The sequence below is a fragment of the Dioscorea cayenensis genome, chromosome 17 (assembly GCF_009730915.1).
Source record: "Dioscorea cayenensis subsp. rotundata cultivar TDr96_F1 chromosome 17, TDr96_F1_v2_PseudoChromosome.rev07_lg8_w22 25.fasta, whole genome shotgun sequence".
NCBI classification, from domain to species: domain Eukaryota; kingdom Viridiplantae; phylum Streptophyta; class Magnoliopsida; order Dioscoreales; family Dioscoreaceae; genus Dioscorea; species Dioscorea cayenensis.
Window position 1 is genome coordinate 3,492,439 of NC_052487.1, and position 22,813 is coordinate 3,515,251.

Sequence of the window (22,813 nt, forward strand, 5' to 3'; positions counted from 1 at the left end):
TCATTAGTTAAGGTGCATTGTAAACTTTGGTATCTAGGTGTATGCCCTTGTATGCAGGGGTGATATGTAAACGTGGAAATTAAAATGCCCTGGTCACTTGTCATGTTGCCTGCCATGCATCTAGACGTCCAATTGATGACACTACAATGATTTATTGGATGAGAATGCGAATTAGAATCTTGAGTGTATTTTCCTAATGAATGGTGGTTTCTGTCTACTTTGTTATTGCATGCTGGCATGTTGCTTTTGTAGTAAGAGTACGTATGTCAAGTTTTTGTTTTATATTTTGGATGTGGGTTTCTATGAGGTGAACAATGGATGTGCTCCAAATTATGGTTTGATTTGTTACTGAGTTGTGTGTGTATATATATATATTTGTTTCTCAATAATTTGCTATTCTTTGGGCTTCATTGGAACTTTATCTGTGAATAAGGTGGTTGAAAATCATAGATAATAGGAACAGCATCAAATCAAGCGGCTATTTATTTATTTATTTATTGTGAAATTTCATTTAGTTCAACATTCAAGTATCATTAAATTAGAAAATATGAGAATCCACTTTTGTAATTCTCAAATAAGTGTTTTCAGGTGATTTCATCCTTACCTTGCCGAGTTGAACAAACATACCTTTTCGCAGCATTCTCTCAATTGGAATGTTTTTATATAAACAAATATCAATTAAAATTATCAAGTAAAGTAAATATTTAAATTTAAAAAAAACTAATCAATGAGGTGTTAATTCTATGTTGTCTTTATTTATTGCTTTAAAAGTTAATCGTTAAATGCATTTATTTAAGTATTAAATGTTGTAAAAGAAAATGGAAGAAATAAGTCGGGGGTATTTTGTTTTTTGCCAATTTTAAAATTTAGAAACAGAATAAGAAAAGCATGTTTTAGTAGCGACATCCATGTTTTTTTTAAGTATACTTTTGAATCACTATTCTTTTCTAATAGATGGCAAGGGTTTAGAGCTTGTAGTGTTGCGAGCCGGTTGATATTTTTATTGTGATCGTGACCATTCTTTATTTGTTTTGTTTTATTTATATCTCTTCTAATTTTCCATTTATATATTGTGAATATATGAGATCATCTCAATATTTTTATAAAATATGTAAAAAAAAATTTGTTTTCTAATATAACTTAATTTTGTTTGTTAATACAAAAAATATAAAAATACAAATTTGAGAAAAATAATAAAAACTTTACCACATATATATACATATATTTTTTCTTCTAATCAAACATGTTTTGGATTTCTGCTTTCCGACATACATATTTATCTATCAAAATATGTTTTTTTTTTCTTCTAAAATTGACAAAAAAAAAACACAAAACAAAAAGTTAAAACAGAAAAAAAAGCCGACTGACCCCATAACAAGATGATTTTTAATTTGGTCCATTAGATCTATGGATGCAGGCGGAATGAGATCCTGGATCTCATTCCCATCCCGTTTCTCATAGGATGGGGATTCTCCGCCTTCAAATTTCTCCCGCTCACTCTACCACGGGATCTCCACCACGGGATCCTCACAATGTCGGGAAGCTTCGCAGTAGATGGCATATTTGACACTTATCAATTTCTCATAAAAATTTTACCAATATTATTTTAATAATATCAAAATATTTATAACATAACACAAAATTATATTGTTTTAAACTAGTTTTTATTATTTTATTTTATAATATATAATAAAATTAATTTTTAAAAATAATTTATTTTAAAGTTGATAAATAGCTTATTTTATCTAACTTTAATTTTATTTTAATTTTTATAAAAAATAAAAAAAAAATTATTAATTTTTTAAAAAAATTTTCATATAATTATATTCGTATATCACACGGGAGTAACACTAGTTTTCGAGAAATCTCCGCTCCGCCGGGAAAGATCCCTATGGGAAACGGAGATTCCCCGCTCCATTTGCATCTCTAATTAGATCGTATCTTAGAGTAATCTATTGTGCAGTAAAAACACAAAACAAAACCAAAAATCAATCTGCACATTCAATTTTCTTTAGATATTGAAGGGTGATTCCTTGTTTTAGATTCTTAAGGTCCACAAGAACAACCCCATATACCATTGCACCTAAAATTATCAAACTAACTTTTCTGCATCTATTCATACATAAAACCAGCAGCATATATAATAACAGGCATCAATTGATGCATGCGTATAACTATACTACTTAAATCACCTGTTTCTGCAAATCCTGCAGCTGGCAAATGTTTGATTTTCTTCCAATTCGTAAACTGGAGATGATGATAAAAAAAACAATCACATAAATCTGATACCATGAATGAGCAAATCAACTTCCGATGCTGCCAACGAAGCCAAATGCACCATTGTACCGAAGAAGAGCTCCCAGAACCATAGATCTACTGCAAGCACAGAAGAGAAAATCAACAAACCTAGGGTTTGATATCTGTTCAGTGGCCAACCTGAAAGCTCGGCTAGGGTCTTCAGGAACGGAATGGAGCGGTTGTCGAGTATTCTGTTTTGGATTGACCAAGCTGTTATCCAATGTACTTGTGAGGGTACCATGTCGAACTCTTCTCGTAATCGCCTTCCTAAGTCAGGCATGTGCCCGCCACCGTAGAGCACAGCTATTCTTTTGTACCCGCTATCTATTGCTCTCTGTAATGCTTCTGTTGCAGCCCGGTTTCTCTCCCCGATGATTACTGATTTCTCCTCTACAGCAGCAGTTATCTGGGTGAACCTTCATGATTATATCACAACCACCGCCAGTTATTATGTATGCTCGTGACCCCATGAAGAGTAAGAGATTTTAAAAAAAACAAGCAAGAACATCAGTGCTAATTATATTTAAACAGTGGTTACTTTTTTTTTTATAGAGCATCAATCTATAGTAGTTTTTAAAGGTCTAAACTTCAATTTGAATCAAAATAATTACCCAATTTTAATTTTGTTTCACCAAAAGATTATCTGATAGATTCCAACCTATTTTTAATGATGTGATGTTGGAAATTTTGAGATAGAGTTTTCAATTGAACAGACATCGTGTCATATACTCATATATATGATGATAGAGAATTTCTGGCACGTACATCATCAAAAATAGACCAAAATCTCCGAGGTGATCGCTAGATGAAACAAAATTAAAATTGGACAACCATTTTAATTCAAATTGAGTTTGGATCTCAAAATGAAAAAAATGATATAGTTTGATGCTCTATAAAAAAATTATGCTTTAAACATCAATCCAAAAGCCTCTTGACTAAACTAATTTCCATGAAGATGCAAGCGCCCGCTTATAAAATAGTTCGTGATATACTGAGAATTAATTGGGGATGATGACTTACTCTGAAGTAAGGCGCTTAGCCAAGAAAATCTTGAGAGCTGCTCCAATATTGAGCTCTGAAAGTGCTTTTAACTCAGAGTATTCTGTGGTCTGGTTTTCTAATGGTGAACATACGCTTCCAATGATAAGTAGTCCAACAAGAGGCATGGGTAGCACTCGTGAAGCCCAAAGAAGCTTAGATCTCCAAGGATCGAGATCTTCACGGATAGCAGCTGATTGCACCAGGGCTTTCGTAGATCTAAGCGTCATGTCTCTTGCAAATGTGAAGAAACTTTCACCTCTTTCATCCTGGATAATATACACATAGTATGTCATTAAAGATTCAAATGCTTTTGACTAATTACAACACTTCAAATATAAATGAATAACAAGATAAAAAATGATTCATAACAAGAGTGTGAGAAGAAATAACACCATACAAGAAGCCAAGGACATTTCCAATGCAGTAGTCCTCACTGCTTTCACTACATTTTTTTAACTAATGCATATAAACTTAATAAAAATCAATACCGACAATCAGGATATGATTGGTATCTAGCATTTGCTAGAAAATTCCTCAAGTTATTTGAATGATATCTTTTCAAGAAGACAAAAAGGGGATGATTTTAACTGTTTCAAAGAGAATGAGCAAGGAAGAAGATGAGCAAAATACCTGGAGCATTTTAAATGTTTCAAAGTCGAGGTCCGCATGGAGCCACTTATCGCCATCATAATCAAGACAATCCAATTGGAAGTCAAGTGCAAGAATACGGGCCATTTGTCTCTGGATAAATCCAAGAACATTAAAACCCCTGGAGCGTGCTGCTTTCAGTCTTTTAGCAGCTTTTGAATTTCTCCTATTCTCTAAACTCTCCCTGCTTGCAACCATCTCATAAAGGACACAGTCATATGATTCAAGACCCTTCTGTAATGTCTCAAAGTATCTGAAAATTGGTTAAGACTGCAATTATTTTGGAGCTAAGAGAAATGCAGCCAAGGATAATGAACAGGGAAATATTAAACAACATTTTCATAAAAGAAACTTCATCTTCTCTTAATCTGACCCAAAAAAAAAAAAAATCTTATGTGAACATAAAACAGTTGACTTGATTAACAAGGTGGCCTTATTTCTTCTGCATTAGACATCTTATATTTCCCATATGATTCTCACACCTATACTCCGCCAGATCATTCTCATGAAAGCCACCTTTTTCAAACTTGAAACTAACAATTTATAATGGTTAAGATGCCTGAAAAAGCTAAACTCCATCTATTTCTTTACTAACAAGGCAAAGAAAGAAAAAAGAACCAAATAAGCAATTGATGAGCAGAGCTTTAGGAATGTAGATTCGATTATTCAATAATAGTTTTTTTCAAGAATCGAGAACACATAAGTGATAACACCTAATTTATAAATTTCTTACACTGCAGTCAGTAGTCTTTTCAGTTTAGCTACAAGCCTACAACCAATTAGAAAGTGGAGTCATATGTTGCAGCTAAACTCATTTCACCATTTTATAACTAACTCAGTAGAACTTACAACAAATCCAGTCACCCAATAAACACAATATACTATCTTCATTATACGGATCACAGGCAAGCTCATTGCTAACCAAAATGCCTACTTTTCCATTTATCAAACCAAGCATTCATTGATATGATACACTGAATTAATGCATCATCAATAGCAAGAAACCTTCACCAAACAAGTATTATTATCTATAAAAGAAACAAGCAGTGCAAAATCCCAGGAAAGCTCAATCTATTTCGACATCAATGAGAAACATTCATTTCCAGATAAAGGAAAGCCATAATCCATGGATGGGTGGATCATATCATATCAAATCAAACAACCCATGTAGAAAATGGGGAAAAAAACTCAATTCAGCGCCCTAGCATCAAATGGATCAAATCAAACAATTAGAAGCATGAAATAAGATGAGAGAAGACAGTTCTGAAAAATCTTCATACAATTCAACAAGACAACATCAACAAATACAAAAGGAACACATACTTTTTATCGGCAATGTGGATCGTCGAAACCAAATCCACCTGCAATCACAGCAATCCGATGAGACCGAGAAAAAGAATTGGAAAAAAGGGGGGGAACAAGATGAGAAGCGAAGAAAACCTGAAGAAAAGGCTGGAAAAGCGACCAAGGGAACTGCTTCTTATAGCTAACGACAGCGGTCTGCAGCTCGCCAGAGCCACCACCACCGGCGCGGGAGACATCGCCGGTGCGAAACCTCATGAAATCCGTGATGGCGTTGTTCTCTTGGAACTTCTCCAGGGTCTCATCGTCATCTGGTTTGATGGATTTCCTGAGAAGCGCTTGGAGAGGAGGACGAAGTCGTAGAGAAGGGGATCGGAGGGGAGGAAGGAAGGGTTTGGAGGAGATGAAGGAGGTTGTGGTGGTGCGGAGAGGAAGGGATTGGAGGGAGGATGAGGAGGAGGGTTCGGAGGAGGAGGAGACGAAGGAGAGAGAGACGCATGCCATTGTCTCTCTCTCTCTCTCTTGCTCTCTCGCTCTCGATGTCGATGAGAAAGAGACGAAGATGGAAGGGTTGAGTTCGAATGTATATTTTGGAGGACACGTCACTGGAAGCGTTTCAACACACGAAATGAAGAGCTAGTGATGAGCCTTGGGATCTTTGAGCGGCCTCTTGATGTTGCTTCTTGGAAGCTATAAATATAAATGTGTATTATTATTATTATTAAAAATTATTTTTCTGAAAAAAGACATTTAAATATGTTTTTTTAATAAAAATAATTATTTAAAAAAAAAGAGAAAAATATCATAATGATCCCTATATTTTGTGTTTCCAGTTTATCTAATATAAAATCTGTCATTTTGGTTCTCGTATTTGCACATTTTTATCTTTTTAGTCACTCCAGCTGACAAAGTAGCTGGAGGGACCAAAAGGATCCATTAGCTGGAGGAACTAAAATGATGGAAATGTGTAAATACGAGGATCAAAACGACGGCTTTTATATTAGATGAACTAAAAGAGTGAAAAACACAAAATAAAGAGACTATTTTGATATTTTGATATTTAAAATTCTCAAAAGTCTCATTACCTATTATTGCAGGTTTTTTTTTTCGTACAATGTTGGTTTCAGAGAGGATCTAAAATTGAATTTTAAAGCCTTCTAAGATGAGGGCATAGATACTTGTTGAACTTGATCTATGCCAATGCACATTTTTTACATGCTCTTGTTATGTTTTTTTTAAAAAAATATATTTAAAAATCACTATCATAATAATTAAGTTGATATTTTACAAAATTAATCATTTAAAGATTATGAAATAAAAGTTTAACTTATGCCACTTCTACATTATAACGATAATAATGGAGGGAAGAATTCCGTTACACAATATTGGTTAAATTAGTGGTTTACCTGTCTTTGAAAAAGAAAGCTTATATATATATATATATATATATATATATATATATATATATTTAAATTGTTTATGCATAATATGTATAGTTACATAAAGTTCATGTTTTTTGGGTGGAATAGTTAGTAGCAATAGCTAATTGGTTCAAAATAATAAGATTTTATTCAGCTTGAAACTTTTATTTTGTAATTTGATTTTAAGTTACCTAAATTATTATTATTTTTATAATATTAATTTGTTCACCAAGTTTAAAGTCTTGCATGCTTACCCTCAACCCTTTGACTATGAGCCCATTTGTCCAATGTCAACTCATGTAAGGCGGACGCTTAGCACATGCCAATCCAAACGTGTGCAGGTTTGAGTTATATAACCTTATTTTCTTTAAAAACAAACAAAAAAATAGACAAGAAAATTTATAAACGCCGCCCAAAGAGTAAGGGAAGCAAAAGAACAAGAATTCACTAGAAAATTTCATTGACCAATGTGCAGTTATTACTAAAAAAAAATCAACTATACAAATGCCGCTAATGAACTCCAATCTACCAATCTTCAAATCAAAAGAACACCATGAATTCATGATCATTCCATTGCTCATATATAAGTGTCCAGATTGGATTTACCTTTGGAGAATTGGAGATAAAAGAGAGATTAACCAGCTCTCTCATCAAGCCTGGGAAGACACCAATTCATGGTTATAATCTCAGCAGGTTGGAAATTGGTTGCCAACCCAATAGCCATGGTTTCTTGCTCACAGGCACTGCAAAGTTGAGTTCAAACATCTCTTTGCTGATGTTTCCACCTTCACAGAAACCCACAAGCCTGGCCACTATATCAGCACTTTCTTCTATATGTGCCTTGTCAATTGGATCTGTCCATAACTTGTTCACCAGTTGCAGCTTCCTCTGCTTCCCCTCAAGTGGCACTTGCCATTTCTTGTACAGCCTATCTCGCTCTTCTTCGGATAGTCTTGAGTTCAGTCTTTTAGCAAGGAACTCTCTCTCGTGCTTTAGCGCTCTCATACTGCACACATATTCGATGAGGTAATGATAAAGAATAAGAATCTTCAGTGGAATCAGATCAATTATATGGAATGTTAGTTCAGTATATGATTTTGTACCTTGAGGATAGAGAAACAACTGGCTCATCACCAACATGTGCAGGACTTTCATTTCCAACCTCAAGAAAGTGTTGCTGAAGCCAAGTCAATCTTCTAAGTTCGACTTCTATATATATCTGATCAGCAGGATCACCTCTGAATAACAAGTAAAATTGTGTTCGGTGTATGATCGACACATGGCAAGCATCCCACAATAGCATAATCTGCTGCATTTGATCCTTAAATATGGAATGCCATGATGCAGGAGAATTTTGTAGCTCAGAGATGTCTTCGCCCTCCTCCACCGTATCACAACCTGAAGCCTCATTTGCTTCTAACTCCAAGACCTGGTGAAACATATACAAATAAAGGTTGTATCAAACTGTCATTAGTATTGGAATGCTCCGAAGAAAATAAAAGAGTTATCCCTAACCTGGCACACAAGGAGTTTCTTTTGATACTGCAGCTTGGCCACCCGTTCTTTCAGCTCAGTGACATATGATCTTATGCTCCTTACATTTTCTTCTGCTGCAGTCTGGAACATCTTCTGCATTTTTCGCATGTTCACAGAACTAGAACGCCGGTGACAAGGTGTGCTATCTCTTGATGAGATGTCTCCACCGTCTTCACTTTTGATTGGTGTAACCTTTTCAGAGCCTGAGATTGTTTCCTGGGATAAAGCATCAATTTCTGGAGCTCTGTTCTCCACTTCTGATTCCAAAGTCTTTCGAGAAGATGAGAGAGGAGAGCATGGTCCTCTGATCATATTACTTCGGTTTGCACCACTGCTTGAGACCAGGGGAAGTAACTTCTTCTTCTTCTTTGGTTGGCCTTTAGAGGATTTTGGGGTCATCTCATTTGACTGAAGATTACTTGGAAGAGACATAACAAGCTTGTCGATGGATCTCTGGACATTTTCCAGTTTCTCCTCAAGATTAGCAATGGTGTTGCCTTGTGAATTTAGTCTTGTAATTTCATCCTTCAAGTTGGTACCAGTGTTGTTACCTCCAGCAAGTGCTTCTGCAATGTCAACTTTGTTGTCAAAAGATCTGACAGTTTGCATCTCCCTGATCTCTGCTTGCAGTTTAGCAATAGTCTCTGCAGCATCTTGGTTCCCAAGTCGGTGGCAAGCAACCTCCTTCTGTAGTACTTCCAGAGCCCTGTTAGCTTCCTCACCAAGCTGCTCCTGTAAATGCTCAAGCTTGCGGATTTCATGAACAAGCATAAATGGAACAGTTGATGACTGCCTCATAGTATTCCTTGCTCGTTCGACCCTGCCATGTGTCCTTTCCCCAAATTGAGGTGATGAATCCGAAAAAGTAAGGCATTTAGCCACTTGGCGAGGTGATGCAAATGGATTGGTTTCCTGAAAAGAAAATAGAACAGTTCTAAGATATCACAAGTAGCTGGGCGATTAAAACCAACAAGCATGTTATTGGTTTTGCCCCCTTCATGATGTGTAATTTTGATATAAGATATCACATGTAGCTGGGCGATCAAAACCAACAAGCATGTTATCGGTTTGGTTCCATTCATGATGTGTAATTTTGATATGGGCATATGTTTAGATACTCACATGGTGATCTTCCTTCACCTTTTTTCGTAGTTCTACCAGCTGGGAATGTGCAAAGTCTCTTTCCCGCTTCAATTCTTCCATCTCCATCTCCATCTGCTTGCCACCATAGAATATTAGTTTGATTCAAATTAGCTGTTCCATGCAGGATGCTTGATTACAGCCGCCAGAAACCAACATTTTAAAAATGTCTACTTTTCTTCTGCAAGTTACCTTCTTAATTTTTAGTTCTTTCTCCTTGAGAAGAGCTTCTGAACATGAAGAACCAGAAAGCTCTGGGGTGCGCAATTCTGCTTCAAGCCTCGCAACTTCCTTCTGCAGTTGTTTGACGAGTTGTTTGTCTGATACAACCTGATCAAATAGAAAATTCAACTTAACCAACCACTAAGAAAAAATTTCGGAATACATAATAGAAGATTAAGCAAGCAACACAATTATTTCTAAACGGTATTTACCATATTCACATGTGCACTATTAGTGACTTCCTTTGCACGGGTTGCAAAGAAGAGAGTATTCCGAGATTGTTCTACATGGCTAAGTGCCGGACTCATGGTGCAGATAATGGCTGTCCTTGCATTTCCACCAAGAGACAGCTGCAATATACGAGTGAGTTTTGAATCCCGGTACGGGATATGGCCACTTTTCTTACCTGCACTGCAGACAGAAAATACAAAACATTAAAACTCATCCATTCAAGTTCAGTATGCACAAATGAAAACAAATTTGTATACGTCCAATTTTCGGCAGTGGCAATAAGACGCAGGGCCAATTGGTGTACCTAAATCCAACACTTTATACATATTGAGTTCAGAAAATTGACACACCAAACAATATTATGCCAAAGGAACTTGTCAATGAACCTGATAAATTAATTTTGTTAGTGGCAACTCCACTGCCCAAACTACCCTTTGTAAAGAAAGTCCCTGTAACATATGTTGAGTGTGATTTCTATGATGTGTTGTAAAATAAAGTTTAAATGTGCCATTGCTTGTAATGTTAAACAAATAGCCATCTAAAACCATGCAAAATTTAACTAGAAAGTGATAAGAGGATGATAGATGAATATATCCAACTAAGCAGGTAAGATTCCCCCATGTTATTGTTGGCATACAACTTTTTATGTCTTTACCCTCTCCTTAAACTCCCTTCTCGGAAATCCTATTTACCAAACATATCTTGTAGTCCTGTTTTACTAGAAGTACTTGATGTTTGCAGATTAAACCTTATTAAAATCAATATTGAATCAGCATTCAAAATTTACACATTCTTCTTGCAGGCATGAAATTTTTTCTAGACATCCTTCTCAGCAATATTGGTAAAATCAAGCATCGTTCCGAGAATCCTGACCTGAGCTTTCTAATTACAGTTGTGAGAGTTAACAAACTACGGTTTATGTGACAGCCTTCTTTCAGCCTAGCACCATCAGCATGAGTTTGTGAGGCTCTTTCACTACCTGCAAGATCCACAAAATTCTACAATGCGGCAATTATAAGTATTACTATATCCAGCAATAGCTCTAAAGTGATTCAAGGTGAGAAGAAGAAACTACCAGGCTAGCAACATATGATTTCACACAGCCAGAGTTCTCCCGTAAGCTGCTTTCAACTGTCTGTGATGAAGTTGTAAAATGTAGAAAGCAAGTTTTAGTTTCTGTTTCAAGAATTTCCATATCAGTGACAGGACTAAAATGTATATACTGACCAGCCTTATAATTTGGTGTGATCTAGAGCTTGTATCATTCAAGGAAGTTTCACCAACCTGCCTTTGTGCTGCAAAACAACAGAAGTTTGGTAACATCATGCAAGCGGTCAGAAAAATAAGTCAACAAATTTCATTGGAAAATTACAACATAGCTAATAATTCACAAAAATTAAGAAAATACAGATTACCTTCACAAATGCCAATGAGATGTCTCAGATGCTGACTATCTTTTGCAACTTCTTCTTCAAGTTTCTCAACAATTGTCCCTTTCTGCAGACATGCAGACATGAGGACTCATAAAAAGGAACCAAACATTATTCAAAAATATGAATTCTGATAACACTCTACCTCAGGGTCATCTAATAGCCGGAGAGGTCCAGAATCTGGTTTTAAAAGGTCTCTTACTACCTCATTGTAAATCTCCAATGCAGATATTTTTATAGTGAAGTGCCTCTCAGATACCTGAAGACCTCATGCAAAAAACCAAGATAACCTTGATACGCTTTTCTCAAATAAAGAAAGAAAAAATCTGAATACGCGAGAATTTCTTCCAAGAAATATAATCATCTTTCACAGTTTTTCATAATAGCATGCAGATTCTATGGTTAAGTAATGCACCTTCACCTAGACAGCGAAGTGCAGAGGACTGGCAAAATTTAAGTAAAAAGCTTACGTTATGGATGTGCTTGTAAATATCATTTACAGCACTCTCGGTAATTCCTCTCATAGTGTATGTTTTCCCGCTGCTAGTCTGGCCATAAGCAAAAATGGTAGCTACAGAAAGAGCATTAATAGGGCCATTAATGCCATAAACCGATATTTTAAAGCTGATAAAGATATAACTAAAAATAAAGTGGCCAAAGATGTAGCTAACAATAAAGAGGCCAAAAACGGCTCCTCCATACCATTGATTCCTGTCAGGGCTGATAAGGCAACATCTTTGGCACCTTCTTTGTAAACTGTCTCAGTTAAGGAAGTAGGTCCAAATACTTTGTCTGATAGAGAAAATGAGTACAGTCAGACATCAAGTAAATGGGTCACTTTCTGAATACGCTTGCATAAGCATATGGAGAATGGGTGTGCAATACCAAATGTATAAAAGGGTGATGAACTCAAGCGATCCTGAGATGGTGCTTTAAACACAATGGTATTGTCATCAACACAATCCCATGCTACTTGGTCTTTAAGTGCTTGCTCTTTCTTGCTAAGGGGCCTCACACGAACAGTTACAAAGATTTTCTCCTCCTTTGCTCTGGGACCTCCTGGTGTAGACATTGGAGTTCTTTCAATCTTTGAAGCCGGTGTACCAGGTGTCCGAGCTGCTGCCATGGCTGCCGAGTATGATAGAAAAATGTCCAAATTGGAGAAGACCAAGCAAACTGAGTGTTGCCAAAACTCTCCAGCTATAACAAAATAACCACAACTTTTCAATTAACTTGAGACAAGAATCTGTAACCAAAACAGAATATTGTCAGCTCTTAGAATCAACCACCACAAGAATTCTTATCCCATTTTAGTAATAAATAGATCTCAAGCGACCTTGGAATATTTAAAAGTAACCAATTAAGATGTATGAAAACCTTACAGTTTCCATGAATCACTATCCAAGTAAACATGTTAAGAGATACAGACACAACCACCCAAAAAAGAAAAGAAAAAAAAAGGATAATATAAAGAGTAGCAAAAGCATTGGAAAAATTTTACAGTAAAAGCTCTCTTGAATCACTGAAGAACTAAAATCAAAGAAATAATAGCGAAATTAAGCAGCGCCAGAGCCAGAATTCAAGAAACGAGAACTAAATCAAGACAAAACAAAGTAAAAACAAAAACAAAACAAAAACTAAATTTCAACAACAAAATCCAAATACAAAGGCACCAAATCCAAACTCACAACAAGAAGACCACAAATCACTTAAAACGACACACAAAACAAAGAAATCTCAAGAAACACCAACAAAGAAAAACCATTTATCAACCAAATTTCAACAAAACCATACTAAAACCTAAATCATACCAAATTTCAATCATATTCATATATAAAAAAAAACAAATGCTCAGAATTTCTCAAAGAACAACACATATTCAAAAATTAAGACTTCAGATCGCCACAGCTCACCTTCGATTTGCAACCTCACTTGAAAAACCTAGCCTGGACGATCGAAACCACGAGCTCCCCCCGATGAGAAGCTCGAACAAGCCCTAGAGCGAGAGAGAGAGAGAGAGAGAGAGAGCAACGGGTTTCAGTGAGCACTAATAAGACCGTTTTCAAAACGAAGAAGAAGAGGGGGGTGGGGCCCGCCCACCTCCGTGTCACGTGAGGAGAGAGAGAGTGTGGTGGTTTAGATCACGACCGTACGATGGAAGTAAGATGTGATCTGGATCTGATCTCGAGGCGAGTCACGTGGGGACCACGCACGAAGGAGCCGTAGCGGGGGCTCTGCCGTCAGTTACGAGGCGCCGTCTGGTTGGGACTTTGGTTTGAGTCCTCCAACGGCTAGTTCCTCACCGGCTGTAGCCGGTGGAAGCTTGTTCCAAGTCGTTTAAATGGGCTGTTTTTGTTTTTGGATTTTATGAAATGGAAACATATTTTTAAATGCAACTTATAATTGATTAATTTAATTGTGATTAGTAATTAATAATGAGTGTTAATACATTGGATTTGCATGGAATTTGATTTTTGTTCGTGTTTGGTGGGATAGGATACTTGTTTGACATTTTCCCAATTAAGATTTTTTGTTTTCAATTATTATTTTGGAAACTAATAAAAATATGTTTGACACATTATTTTTAGTGGAAATTGCCAAAATAACCCCCTAAGTTTCTAATATTTCCAAAAACACCCCATTAATTTGGGAATCCCTAAAAACCCCTTCTTTTTAAATACTAATGAATTTGAAACCCCTCAAGATTTAATGGAGTTAGTTTTTAAATTTTTTTGGACGAAATTATCCCTCGCATGGGAAGTTGTGACAAGTGAGACGTGATTCGACCATAACGCCTTTCTCGCAATAATTTTCTCTTTAAGAGGAATCCGCTTTTTTTCTGGTTAATCCCCAAAGAACACCATTATTGGTGCTTTGCTTTTTTTTCTTTTTCATCTCTTCATCTCTTCAACTTTTTCCTTTTTTTCAAAGTTGTCATTACCCCTGACATCTTCCGTAGGATTGGACCATCGCTCGAAGAAGAACTCCCACTCAACTCTTTGACATTTCATTAGTTTGCGCTCCAAGGTATTGACACGAGGTGGATGCCGTTGAAGATGTCATGCAGCTTTCCTTTTTGTTTTGATATTCGTAGCTTTTCTTTTTAGTTTGATTTCTAAAGTATTCTATTAGAAAGAGAATTTTTTTTCGGTTTCATGGTGTGATTATCGACGATCTTGTAGTTTGTAGGAAGTTTTTCGGCAAGAGTTTTGATTGTTTTTCATTTTCGTTTGTGTACATAATCAAAAGCAATAATATTGTGTTGAAGGAGATTTTTTGATTGTTTTACAATTTCATTGTGATGTCCGACTCGATCCACATTTGTCTAGGACGGCCAGGTTTAATTTTGAATGTAAATATTGTTATTTCTGTTTAACTATCGATTGTTCTATTTAAGTTTCAAAGTTTATGTTTAAATATCAATGTTTCGTTTAACTACTGACGCTTTCTATTTAAATTTCATCTTTTCTTTTTTTAAATTTGCGTTTGTTTATGAAAACGATTTTTCATAAATAACGAGCAAAATGTACTAATAATATGTGATAGTTTGTGACAAACGGATGTAACGAATATAAGTTATCATTTACGCTTAGTTGGCGATAGTTTCTTTTGCAGATCTCACGATCGTGCCCGCACTCGTGGTAGTGAAATGAGTTTTTAAATGATTAGCGCTTCAAAACGTCTGTCCGACATGCAACGACAAAACTTCAAAATGATCTAACGAGTAAGGAAGGCCTACTAAATCGTCGAGGGTGGCCTTTCGAGGTGGGACTGGATCACGCTCGTAGAATCCGAATACCTACTAAAAATCATTTCTGCTTAAACCGAACCGGATATATTTAAACAGAGACAACATTTTAAACAGAGACTTGATAAATTTAAACGGAAACATTTAAGTTTAAACAAAAAACTGTATAATTTTAAACGGAAACAAGGACATGACAATAATAGTTGAGAAAAAACATAAGTTTTAAGCAAAAACTGGGATAATTAATCAATAATTAACTTATACAACTATGTTTATGTTTAAATATCATTGTTTCATTTTAAATTTGGGTTTGTTTATGAAAAACGATTTTTCATAAATAACGAGCAAAATGTACTAATAATATCGCGATAGTTTGTGGCAAAACATATGTAACGAATATAAGTTATCATTTACGCTTAGTTGGCGATAGTTTTTTTGCAAGATCTACGATTGTGTCCGCGACTCGTGGTAGTGAAATGAGTTTTTTTAAATGATTAGCGCCTTCAAAACGTCTGTCCGGCATGCGAACGACAAAAACTTCAAAATGATCTAACGAGTAAGGAAGGCCTACTAAATCGCTCGAGGGTGGCCTTGAGGTGGGACTGGATACGCTCGTAGAATCCGAATACCTACTAAAAATCATTTCTGCTTAAACCGAAACCGGATATATTTAAATAGAGACATAACATTTTAAACAGAGACTTGATAAATTTAAACGGAAACATTTAAGCTTAAACAAAAAACTGTATAATTTTAAACGGAAACAAAGACATGACAATAATAGTTGAGAAAAAAACATAAGTTTTAAGCAAAAACTGGGATAATTAATTAATAATTAACTTATACAACTATGTTTATGTTTAAATATCATTGTTTCATTTTAAATTTGGGTTTGTTTATGAAAACGATTTTCATAAATAACGAGCAAAATGTACAATAATATGCGATATTTTGTGGCAAACATATGTAACGAATATAAGTTATCATTTATGCTTAGTTAGCGATAGTTTCTTTGCAAGATCTACGATTGTGTCCGCACTCGTGGTAGTGAAATGAGTTTTTTAAATGATTAGCGTCTTCAAAACGTTGTCCGACATGCAATGACAAAACTTCAAAATGATCTAACGAGTAAGGAAGGCCTACTAAATCGTCAGGGTGGCCTTGAGGTGGGACGGATACGCTCGTAGAATCCGAATACCTACTAAAATCATTTCTGTTTAAACTGAAACTGGATATATTTAAACAGAGACATAACATTTTAAACAGAGACTTGATAAATTTAAACGGAAACATTTAAGCTTAAACAAAAAACTGTATAATTTTAAACGAAACAAAGACATGATAATAATAGTTGAGAAAAAACATAAGTTTTAAGCAAAAACTGGGATAATTAATCAATAATTAACTTATACAACTATGTTTATGTTTAAATATCATTGTTTCATTTTAAATTTGGGTTTGTTTATGAAAACGATTTTCATAAATAACGAGCAAAATGTACAATAATATGCGATATTTTGTGGCAAACATATGTAACGAATATAAGTTATCATTTATGCTTAGTTGGCGATAGTTTTTTTGCAAGATCTACGATTGTGTCCGCACTCGTGGTAGTGAAATGAGTTTTTTAAATGATTAGCGCCTTCAAAACGTTGTTCGACATGCAATGACAAAACTTCAAAATGATCTAACGAGTAAGGAAGGCCTACTAAATCGTCAGGGTGGCCTTGAGGTGGGACGGATACGCTCGTAGAATCCGAATACCTACTAAAATCATTTCTGTTTAAACTGAAACTGGATATATTTAAACAGAAACTTGATAATTTTAAACGGAAACATTTATGTTTAAACAAAAAACTGTATCATTTTAAACGGAAACAGGGACAGGACAAGGATAAAAGTCTTCCAAAGTTTGTTTCAGAAAATAAAAAAGAAATGTAAAAAATGTTAGACATGATGTGATTGGGACGCTTCCCACCATTTTTAAGGGTAATGATGGAATTTCACAACATGGACCCAATCCAAGTGACCTACAAGGGGTAAAAAGGAAGTAAAATGATAAAGGAAGGGTTGTCCGTGGTATTCATAACTTGCAGGGGTTGTTTGGGAAATTTTAAACAGTGTAGGGGGTAAATAGTAATTTTCCCTTATTTTTATTTTTAAAAATTTTGACAACAATCATGGAAATAATATTTTTATCTTTTTAACTTTTTGGAATTTTTTTTTTTAAACTCTTCTCACCGTTAAACCTTTTCTTTTCTACTCTTTTCTCTCACTTTTTAGTTTTAATTTTTATTTTTTAAAAATATCAATTTTTTTATAAATTAATACCAATAGTCTAAAAAATATTTTTTTAAAAAAAATATTATTTGATCTTGATATTTTATAAATTAGTTTATATAGTATAAAAAATTATATTTTTAGAGAGTGTTTATGCAAATTATTATTTGATCCTTGAATTTTGTAAGTTGGGAAATAACATATAAAAAAATATATATATTTTTTTTTAATTTTTTTTGTTAAAATCTATTGGTTGAGCTATTTATTTTTTACTTGATTTCCAAAATAAAAAAATTATGACTACTTCTATATTGTCCCTCTTTCCCATTTGTTTTTTTAAAATTTGGATGGGTTAAAAAAAAAAATTTTAAAGCGAACCCCCAAAACTCTGTTTTTAATTCTTTGAGGTATTAAACCCTACATCTTCCTTCAGGTTCGTCACTGATACCAAATAAGCTACAACAAATGGCTCGTGTTAGAAATGAAATTACTATCAACATGTATAAATTTTTTAGTTTCAAATTATGTAATTTTTATAAGATATTTTTTACTCACACAATACCAGTCTATGTTATTAATTTTATATAATAATACAATCAAGTAAACTAATATGAAAAATAACTTTTATAAAAAATATAAAAATATGAATTTGAAAAACATGATTAAAAAATGTCATAATAATTTGTGCTAACCAAATGTGTTTTTATTTTCAACTTTTTAAAATACACAATATTTAGTATATCCAAACATGTTTTAGTTTAAAAAAAAAATGATAAAAAAACAAAAACAAAGTAAAAAACAAAATAAAAGCAATACAAAAACAAAAAAAACAAAAACAATGCCAAACGACCCCTTAGCATTTGGATTTGAATGTTAGAATTTGATTTTTGTTCTTGTTGTGTGGGCTAGGAAACTTGTTTGGCATCGTTGCCAATTCATATATATATATATATGTTTTTTTCAATTTGATGTTTTGAAAACAAAACTAACAAAAAAAAACATGTTTAGCATATTGATTTTATTTTAAAAAATTTTGACAACAACACTCATGTTTTCAACAAAATAACAATAATGGCCAAAGATGTAGCTAACAATCTATATAAAGATATAAAAGATGTAGCTAAAAATAAAAGGCCAACACCTACTCCTTCCACCGGTTGTAGCTTGTTCCTGTCGTTTAAAAGCTTTTTTGTTTTTGGATTTGATGAAGTGGAAATATTTATTTTAAATACTACTAATTGATTAATTTAATTGTGATTAGTAATTAATAAACCATGTTCATATATTGGGTACATGAGCGTTGGATTTGCATGTTCGAATTTGATTTTTTTTGTTTGTGTTTGGTGGATGGGAAACTTAAATAGTGCTTTTTGTTGCAATTAAAGTTATATATTGTTTTTAATGTTATATGTTTATTAATAATTAATTATTTTATTTATAAAATTATATTAATTTTATAAATATTTTTATTTTTAATTATTGTCATCAAACATTGCCAAAAATAATGAAAAGACATGTGAGCGTGAATGAGAGGGAGAGATGGAGGGTCGAATAGCTCCGTCATCAATACGGTCTCCTGTCGGAAGGTCGTATTCTTTACTGGTGAAATTCTATATTTACTTGTCTTAATTTTATGGGACAACACAACACTTGTTGTTTTATCGGGGAAAAAATTGTCATGACTATGTTTTATTTGAGAAATCCAAAACATGTCAACCAATTCCCTGAGAATCACCTGGTAGGTGAATAATGTACAACTAATTTATGTATGTATGTATATACATACATATACAATCTTGACTTAATTGTATGCAAGTTTTATACCATATTTGTTTTCAATGTTGTTTTGGATACTCCAGTGTAAAGAAAATGTTTTATATGCATGCCATATACTAATAAATGGTTGTTATATTCTTAGGTTGTGTTTGGTTCACTGAAGTGGAGATCGAAGTGACGGAAGTGGGAGTTGATATGACACTTTCACTTGTTTGGTTCACTGAAGTGGAGGCCGAAGTACGGAAGTGGCCACTTCCAAAACCTTCCACTTCACTCTTTGACTTCGGGAAAATTTTGGCCGAAGTGGGACTTCGGTGTTTCACTTTCGCCACGTGGTTGCATATGGGTGATTAAAATCACCCATTTTATTTATTTTATTTTTCTATGATTTATTTTTTATTTTTTTAATTTTTTATTTTTTTTATCTTTTATCGTTTTTATCATTTTTTATCTTTTATTTTATTTTTTTATCTTTTATTTTTATCTGCTATTGTTTCTTTTTTGATTAATTAATTATTTTTTATTGTTTATAAAAAATATTTTTTAAAATTATAATTTCAAATAATTATAAGCTCAATCCAACAAGCACAAAAAGGTAACCTCACCCATGATGAAGTGATGAGTAGAAGTTCATTTCTATCATTTTCTAAATTTTAACTTCCACTAACTAAACAAAAAAAGTAATTAATGATTTGACACTTCCCCTTTCAACCAAACACATGGAACCCGACACTTCAACTGAAACTTTCACTCCAGCCGAAGTGGCACTTCAAGACTTCCACCACTTCGGTGGACTACTTCCTAACCAAACGCACCCTTAACCTTTCTCAAAACATAGTTACACCAGTATTAATTATATTGTATATAATTATTTTGACCTAATGGAAGTTTAATGATAATATAAAAAGAAAAACAAGTAAAAGAAATTTTGGTCCACAACACTTACTCTAGAGAAATAAGTAAAAAAAACAAAAATGAATTAGTTCTGAATTTTATTATATTTGTCTTGCCAATTGATTATTGAATGATGTTATATTGTATTCAGTATAATATTTACCCTCTTCATATATTTTTTTCAATTACCCATCATATATTCAGTCGATTTTACAAATGACACAAAAATCAAATAATGATAGAATTATGAAAGAATGTAGAAAAATAAACCAATCATGAATAGGACCGAACGTATTCGAATTATGGCGACGCACACTAAATGGTGATAGACATGATAACTTGATTTGGAACTTGTCACCTAAGGGTCATTTCTCTGTTCGTTTTTTCTATGGCTTCATCATCGACAAAAGCTACAAACGTGCAATGGCATCAACCATTCTGAAGAACTTTTGCCCCAGGGAGATTTTAATTTTAAACTTGTTGACCTAAGGTAGCAAAATCCTCTCTTAATATTCTCACTGTAAGGAGATGCAACAAACTTCCTATAGGTACATGTGTCTTTTGTCATGCTGCATATTGTTATAGAACTTATAAACCACATTTTCATAGAATATCTTTGCCCAGACTCATTTGGGGCCATTTTGCATAGATCCTAAGGATACCACACACTTTTAAAGCTCTAGTTGATTTTTGGGGAGTCTACTGTCGAAGATTGCACCCAGCTATCAGAGACTCTTGGGGGTTTCTAGCCAGAATTATAGTTCGGACTATCTGGACAACGAGAAATGATTGCATTTTTCACTTTAAGTTGCCTTCTTCATCTTATGTCATTTTGGAGTATCTATCACTTATTTATTATTATTATTATTATAAATTTTTGGGTTTATGTGGCTCCCAAGGCAAAAAGTTAGGGATCTCTTAGGTTGTGATTAGGAAAAGTATCTAGTTTCATGGCTCCCTGTGAAAAGAGAGTGTGACGCTTTCATTCAAGCTCCTAATTCCACTAGTCCACTTCAATTTTGGTGACCTAGGATCCTTTATTTTTTGGGTTGTTTGTTGGTTCTAACTATTTTTACTGCTAGTAGATTCTATAGCTTCTTAATATATTATTTTTTTACTTTTCAGGCTTTCAGCTGTATTGTTATTTTCAATTATACTATTTCTTTTCGTTTTTAATAAATTTATGGTTTATTTATTTTTTTAATATAAAATAATGAGTTGCAAGTTCATGGAAATTCTAGAATTTAAATGAAACATTTATAAAATTGGAAGAATTAACCAAAATCAGAGTAAAAAGTGGCGTGGATATATATAATTGCAACAATTGTGAACACAAGCTTGTAAAATTTTATCAAAGTTGTTCTTCAAAACTAGTTTGTGAATGTTAAATATGAATCTAACTTTAGACTTCTCTTTGTTGAGATGTGCTAAAGGAGCTTCCAAAACTAGATTAATTACACCTTAATAATAGAAGTAATATTGAAAACCTTGCAAAGACAATGAAATCAGTATTCGACGGTGCTTATCATGCCCTTAATCCTACTCTTGGACATTTTAATAATTATATAATAGTTATAATCATGTTATAATAATCATATAATATCTGACAAATTTCCAATAATTTTTTGATTTTTTTTAACACTGAGTTTTTTATATAGAGTGTTCATGTTTTTACTGTGGAGATGGGTTCGAATTGAATCTCAACTCATATAAGGTGAAAGCATATGTGTATTGAGATAATAACTCCATGTTTGTGCACACTCATAATGTGACTCGTCTACATTTTGTATAAAAATTTTATTTAATTTTATTTATTTTTATGTCAAAGATTTTTTTTAAATAATTAAATTAGTAGATAATATGAATTTATTTAGATAAATTTGTCCTCGTTTTATTTCTACATGGGTTGCCTGTAGAACCATAATTACTAGCTCAACAGATGCGAAGTAATCAATGAAAAACGGGGTAATGTACGATGGAATGAATCTAAAGATACACTACTTCAGTTATGCAATTTAAGTTAATGTGTTAGTGTTGATGGTGAACCATTCACTTAGAAAAGACTCGGAAAAGACAAAAATAGTGCAATACTTCCCCTTTATTTTTTACTATTTTTATTTTTTATTTTTTTCCAAACTGATGAGCCACATTTTATAAAAAGTGAGCACTGTATAATATATTATAGAGTGTTTATATAGTACTACACAATTCCGAGGTCAAGTGTTTTCATCTATATGCTACCCATTCACCATTTAAATGGAATATCACTAGATTATCAATGTTTTTTTTTTCTTAAAACATCGGCACAAAATTTTTAAAAATTTTAGTATTGAAATATAAATTTATATTATCTATATTATTTATAAATTCGCAAGTACATAAAATCTTTTTAATTTTTAAAATAATTTATTAGTTTGTAATTTTTAAAAATTTTTTAAATTTAAATAATTATAATTCAAATAAGTTATATATTTTACAAACCATTATAATATATTTTTTTGAAAAAAACATTTTTTTAGGGAGAAGAGTAAGATATTTTAAGAACATTAAAAGAATTAGATGTGACAATTCAGGTAAAAGTGTCTAATCGTGTTGTGTTAAAATAATAATATAACACCAAAATGCTAGATGTAGACCAGACATCATTATTAATCGTGTTTGACTTTTTAAACCCATGCACAACTCATATATGAGCGTGTAACATGATACGATCCGTTAAACCCATTTAACCCGCTTAATCTGTAATTGGGTCGTGTAATATGGCACAACCCATTTAATCCGCTTTTACACAAAATCCATAAACTAACAAGACAACAAACTTGAATTAAATCTAAAATATATTAGTT

At 33.4% G+C, this 22,813-nt stretch overlaps 2 protein-coding genes across 4 annotated transcripts; both read right to left on the reverse strand.

Annotated features, from left to right (window-relative positions):
- Nucleotides 1-2,089: 2,089 nt before the first annotated feature.
- On the reverse strand, nt 2,090-5,934 carry LOC120280972. Its single transcript, XM_039287933.1, has 5 exons — nt 5,428-5,934; nt 5,311-5,348; nt 3,970-4,240; nt 3,319-3,605; nt 2,090-2,714 (listed from the first exon to the last, which is right to left on the reverse strand). Exons 1-5 carry the CDS (start codon nt 5,791-5,793, stop codon nt 2,273-2,275), a joined length of 1,404 nt encoding a protein of 467 aa, XP_039143867.1. The 5' UTR covers nt 5,794-5,934; the 3' UTR covers nt 2,090-2,272.
- Nucleotides 5,935-7,138: 1,204 nt separating this feature from the next.
- Nucleotides 7,139-13,301, reverse strand: LOC120281405 (kinesin-like protein KIN-7A). 3 transcript variants are annotated; one of them, XM_039288246.1, is made up of 15 exons: nt 13,183-13,301; nt 12,155-12,515; nt 11,972-12,061; nt 11,740-11,840; nt 11,415-11,528; nt 11,255-11,336; nt 11,067-11,134; nt 10,915-10,974; nt 10,713-10,837; nt 9,821-10,019; nt 9,579-9,716; nt 9,369-9,461; nt 8,226-9,158; nt 7,814-8,139; nt 7,389-7,716 (listed from the first exon to the last, which is right to left on the reverse strand). In XM_039288246.1, exons 2-15 carry the CDS (start codon nt 12,393-12,395, stop codon nt 7,389-7,391), a joined length of 2,898 nt encoding a protein of 965 aa, XP_039144180.1. In that variant the 5' UTR covers nt 12,396-12,515; nt 13,183-13,301. The 3 variants fall into 3 exon arrangements, with proteins under 3 accessions (XP_039144182.1, XP_039144180.1, XP_039144181.1); XM_039288247.1 differs by having other exon boundaries at nt 12,155-12,469; nt 13,183-13,286; XM_039288248.1 differs by lacking the exon at nt 13,183-13,301 and having other exon boundaries at nt 7,139-7,716; nt 12,155-12,395.
- Nucleotides 13,302-22,813: the final 9,512 nt, after the last annotated feature.

What these genes read in the sequence shown, in the direction of transcription:
- LOC120280972 (XM_039287933.1), bottom strand. Translation starts at nt 5,793, where the DNA reads ATGGCATGCGTCTCTCTCTCCTTCGTCTCCTCCTCCTCCGAACCCTCC. An exon ending in AAACATTTAAAATGCTCCAG is followed by an intron (nt 3,606 to 3,969) that starts GTATTTTGCTCA and finishes TATATTATCCAG; the next exon opens with GATGAAAGAGGTGAAAGTTT. An exon ending in GCTAAGCGCCTTACTTCAGA is followed by an intron (nt 2,715 to 3,318) that starts GTAAGTCATCAT and finishes ATAATCATGAAG; the next exon opens with GTTCACCCAGATAACTGCTG.
- LOC120281405 (XM_039288248.1), bottom strand. Translation starts at nt 12,395, where the DNA reads ATGGCAGCAGCTCGGACACCTGGTACACCGGCTTCAAAGATTGAAAGA. An exon ending in TTTACAAGCACATCCATAAC is followed by an intron (nt 11,529 to 11,739) that starts GTAAGCTTTTTA and finishes TGAGGTCTTCAG; the next exon opens with GTATCTGAGAGGCACTTCAC. An exon ending in AGAAACTCCTTGTGTGCCAG is followed by an intron (nt 8,140 to 8,225) that starts GTTAGGGATAAC and finishes ATGTTTCACCAG; the next exon opens with GTCTTGGAGTTAGAAGCAAA.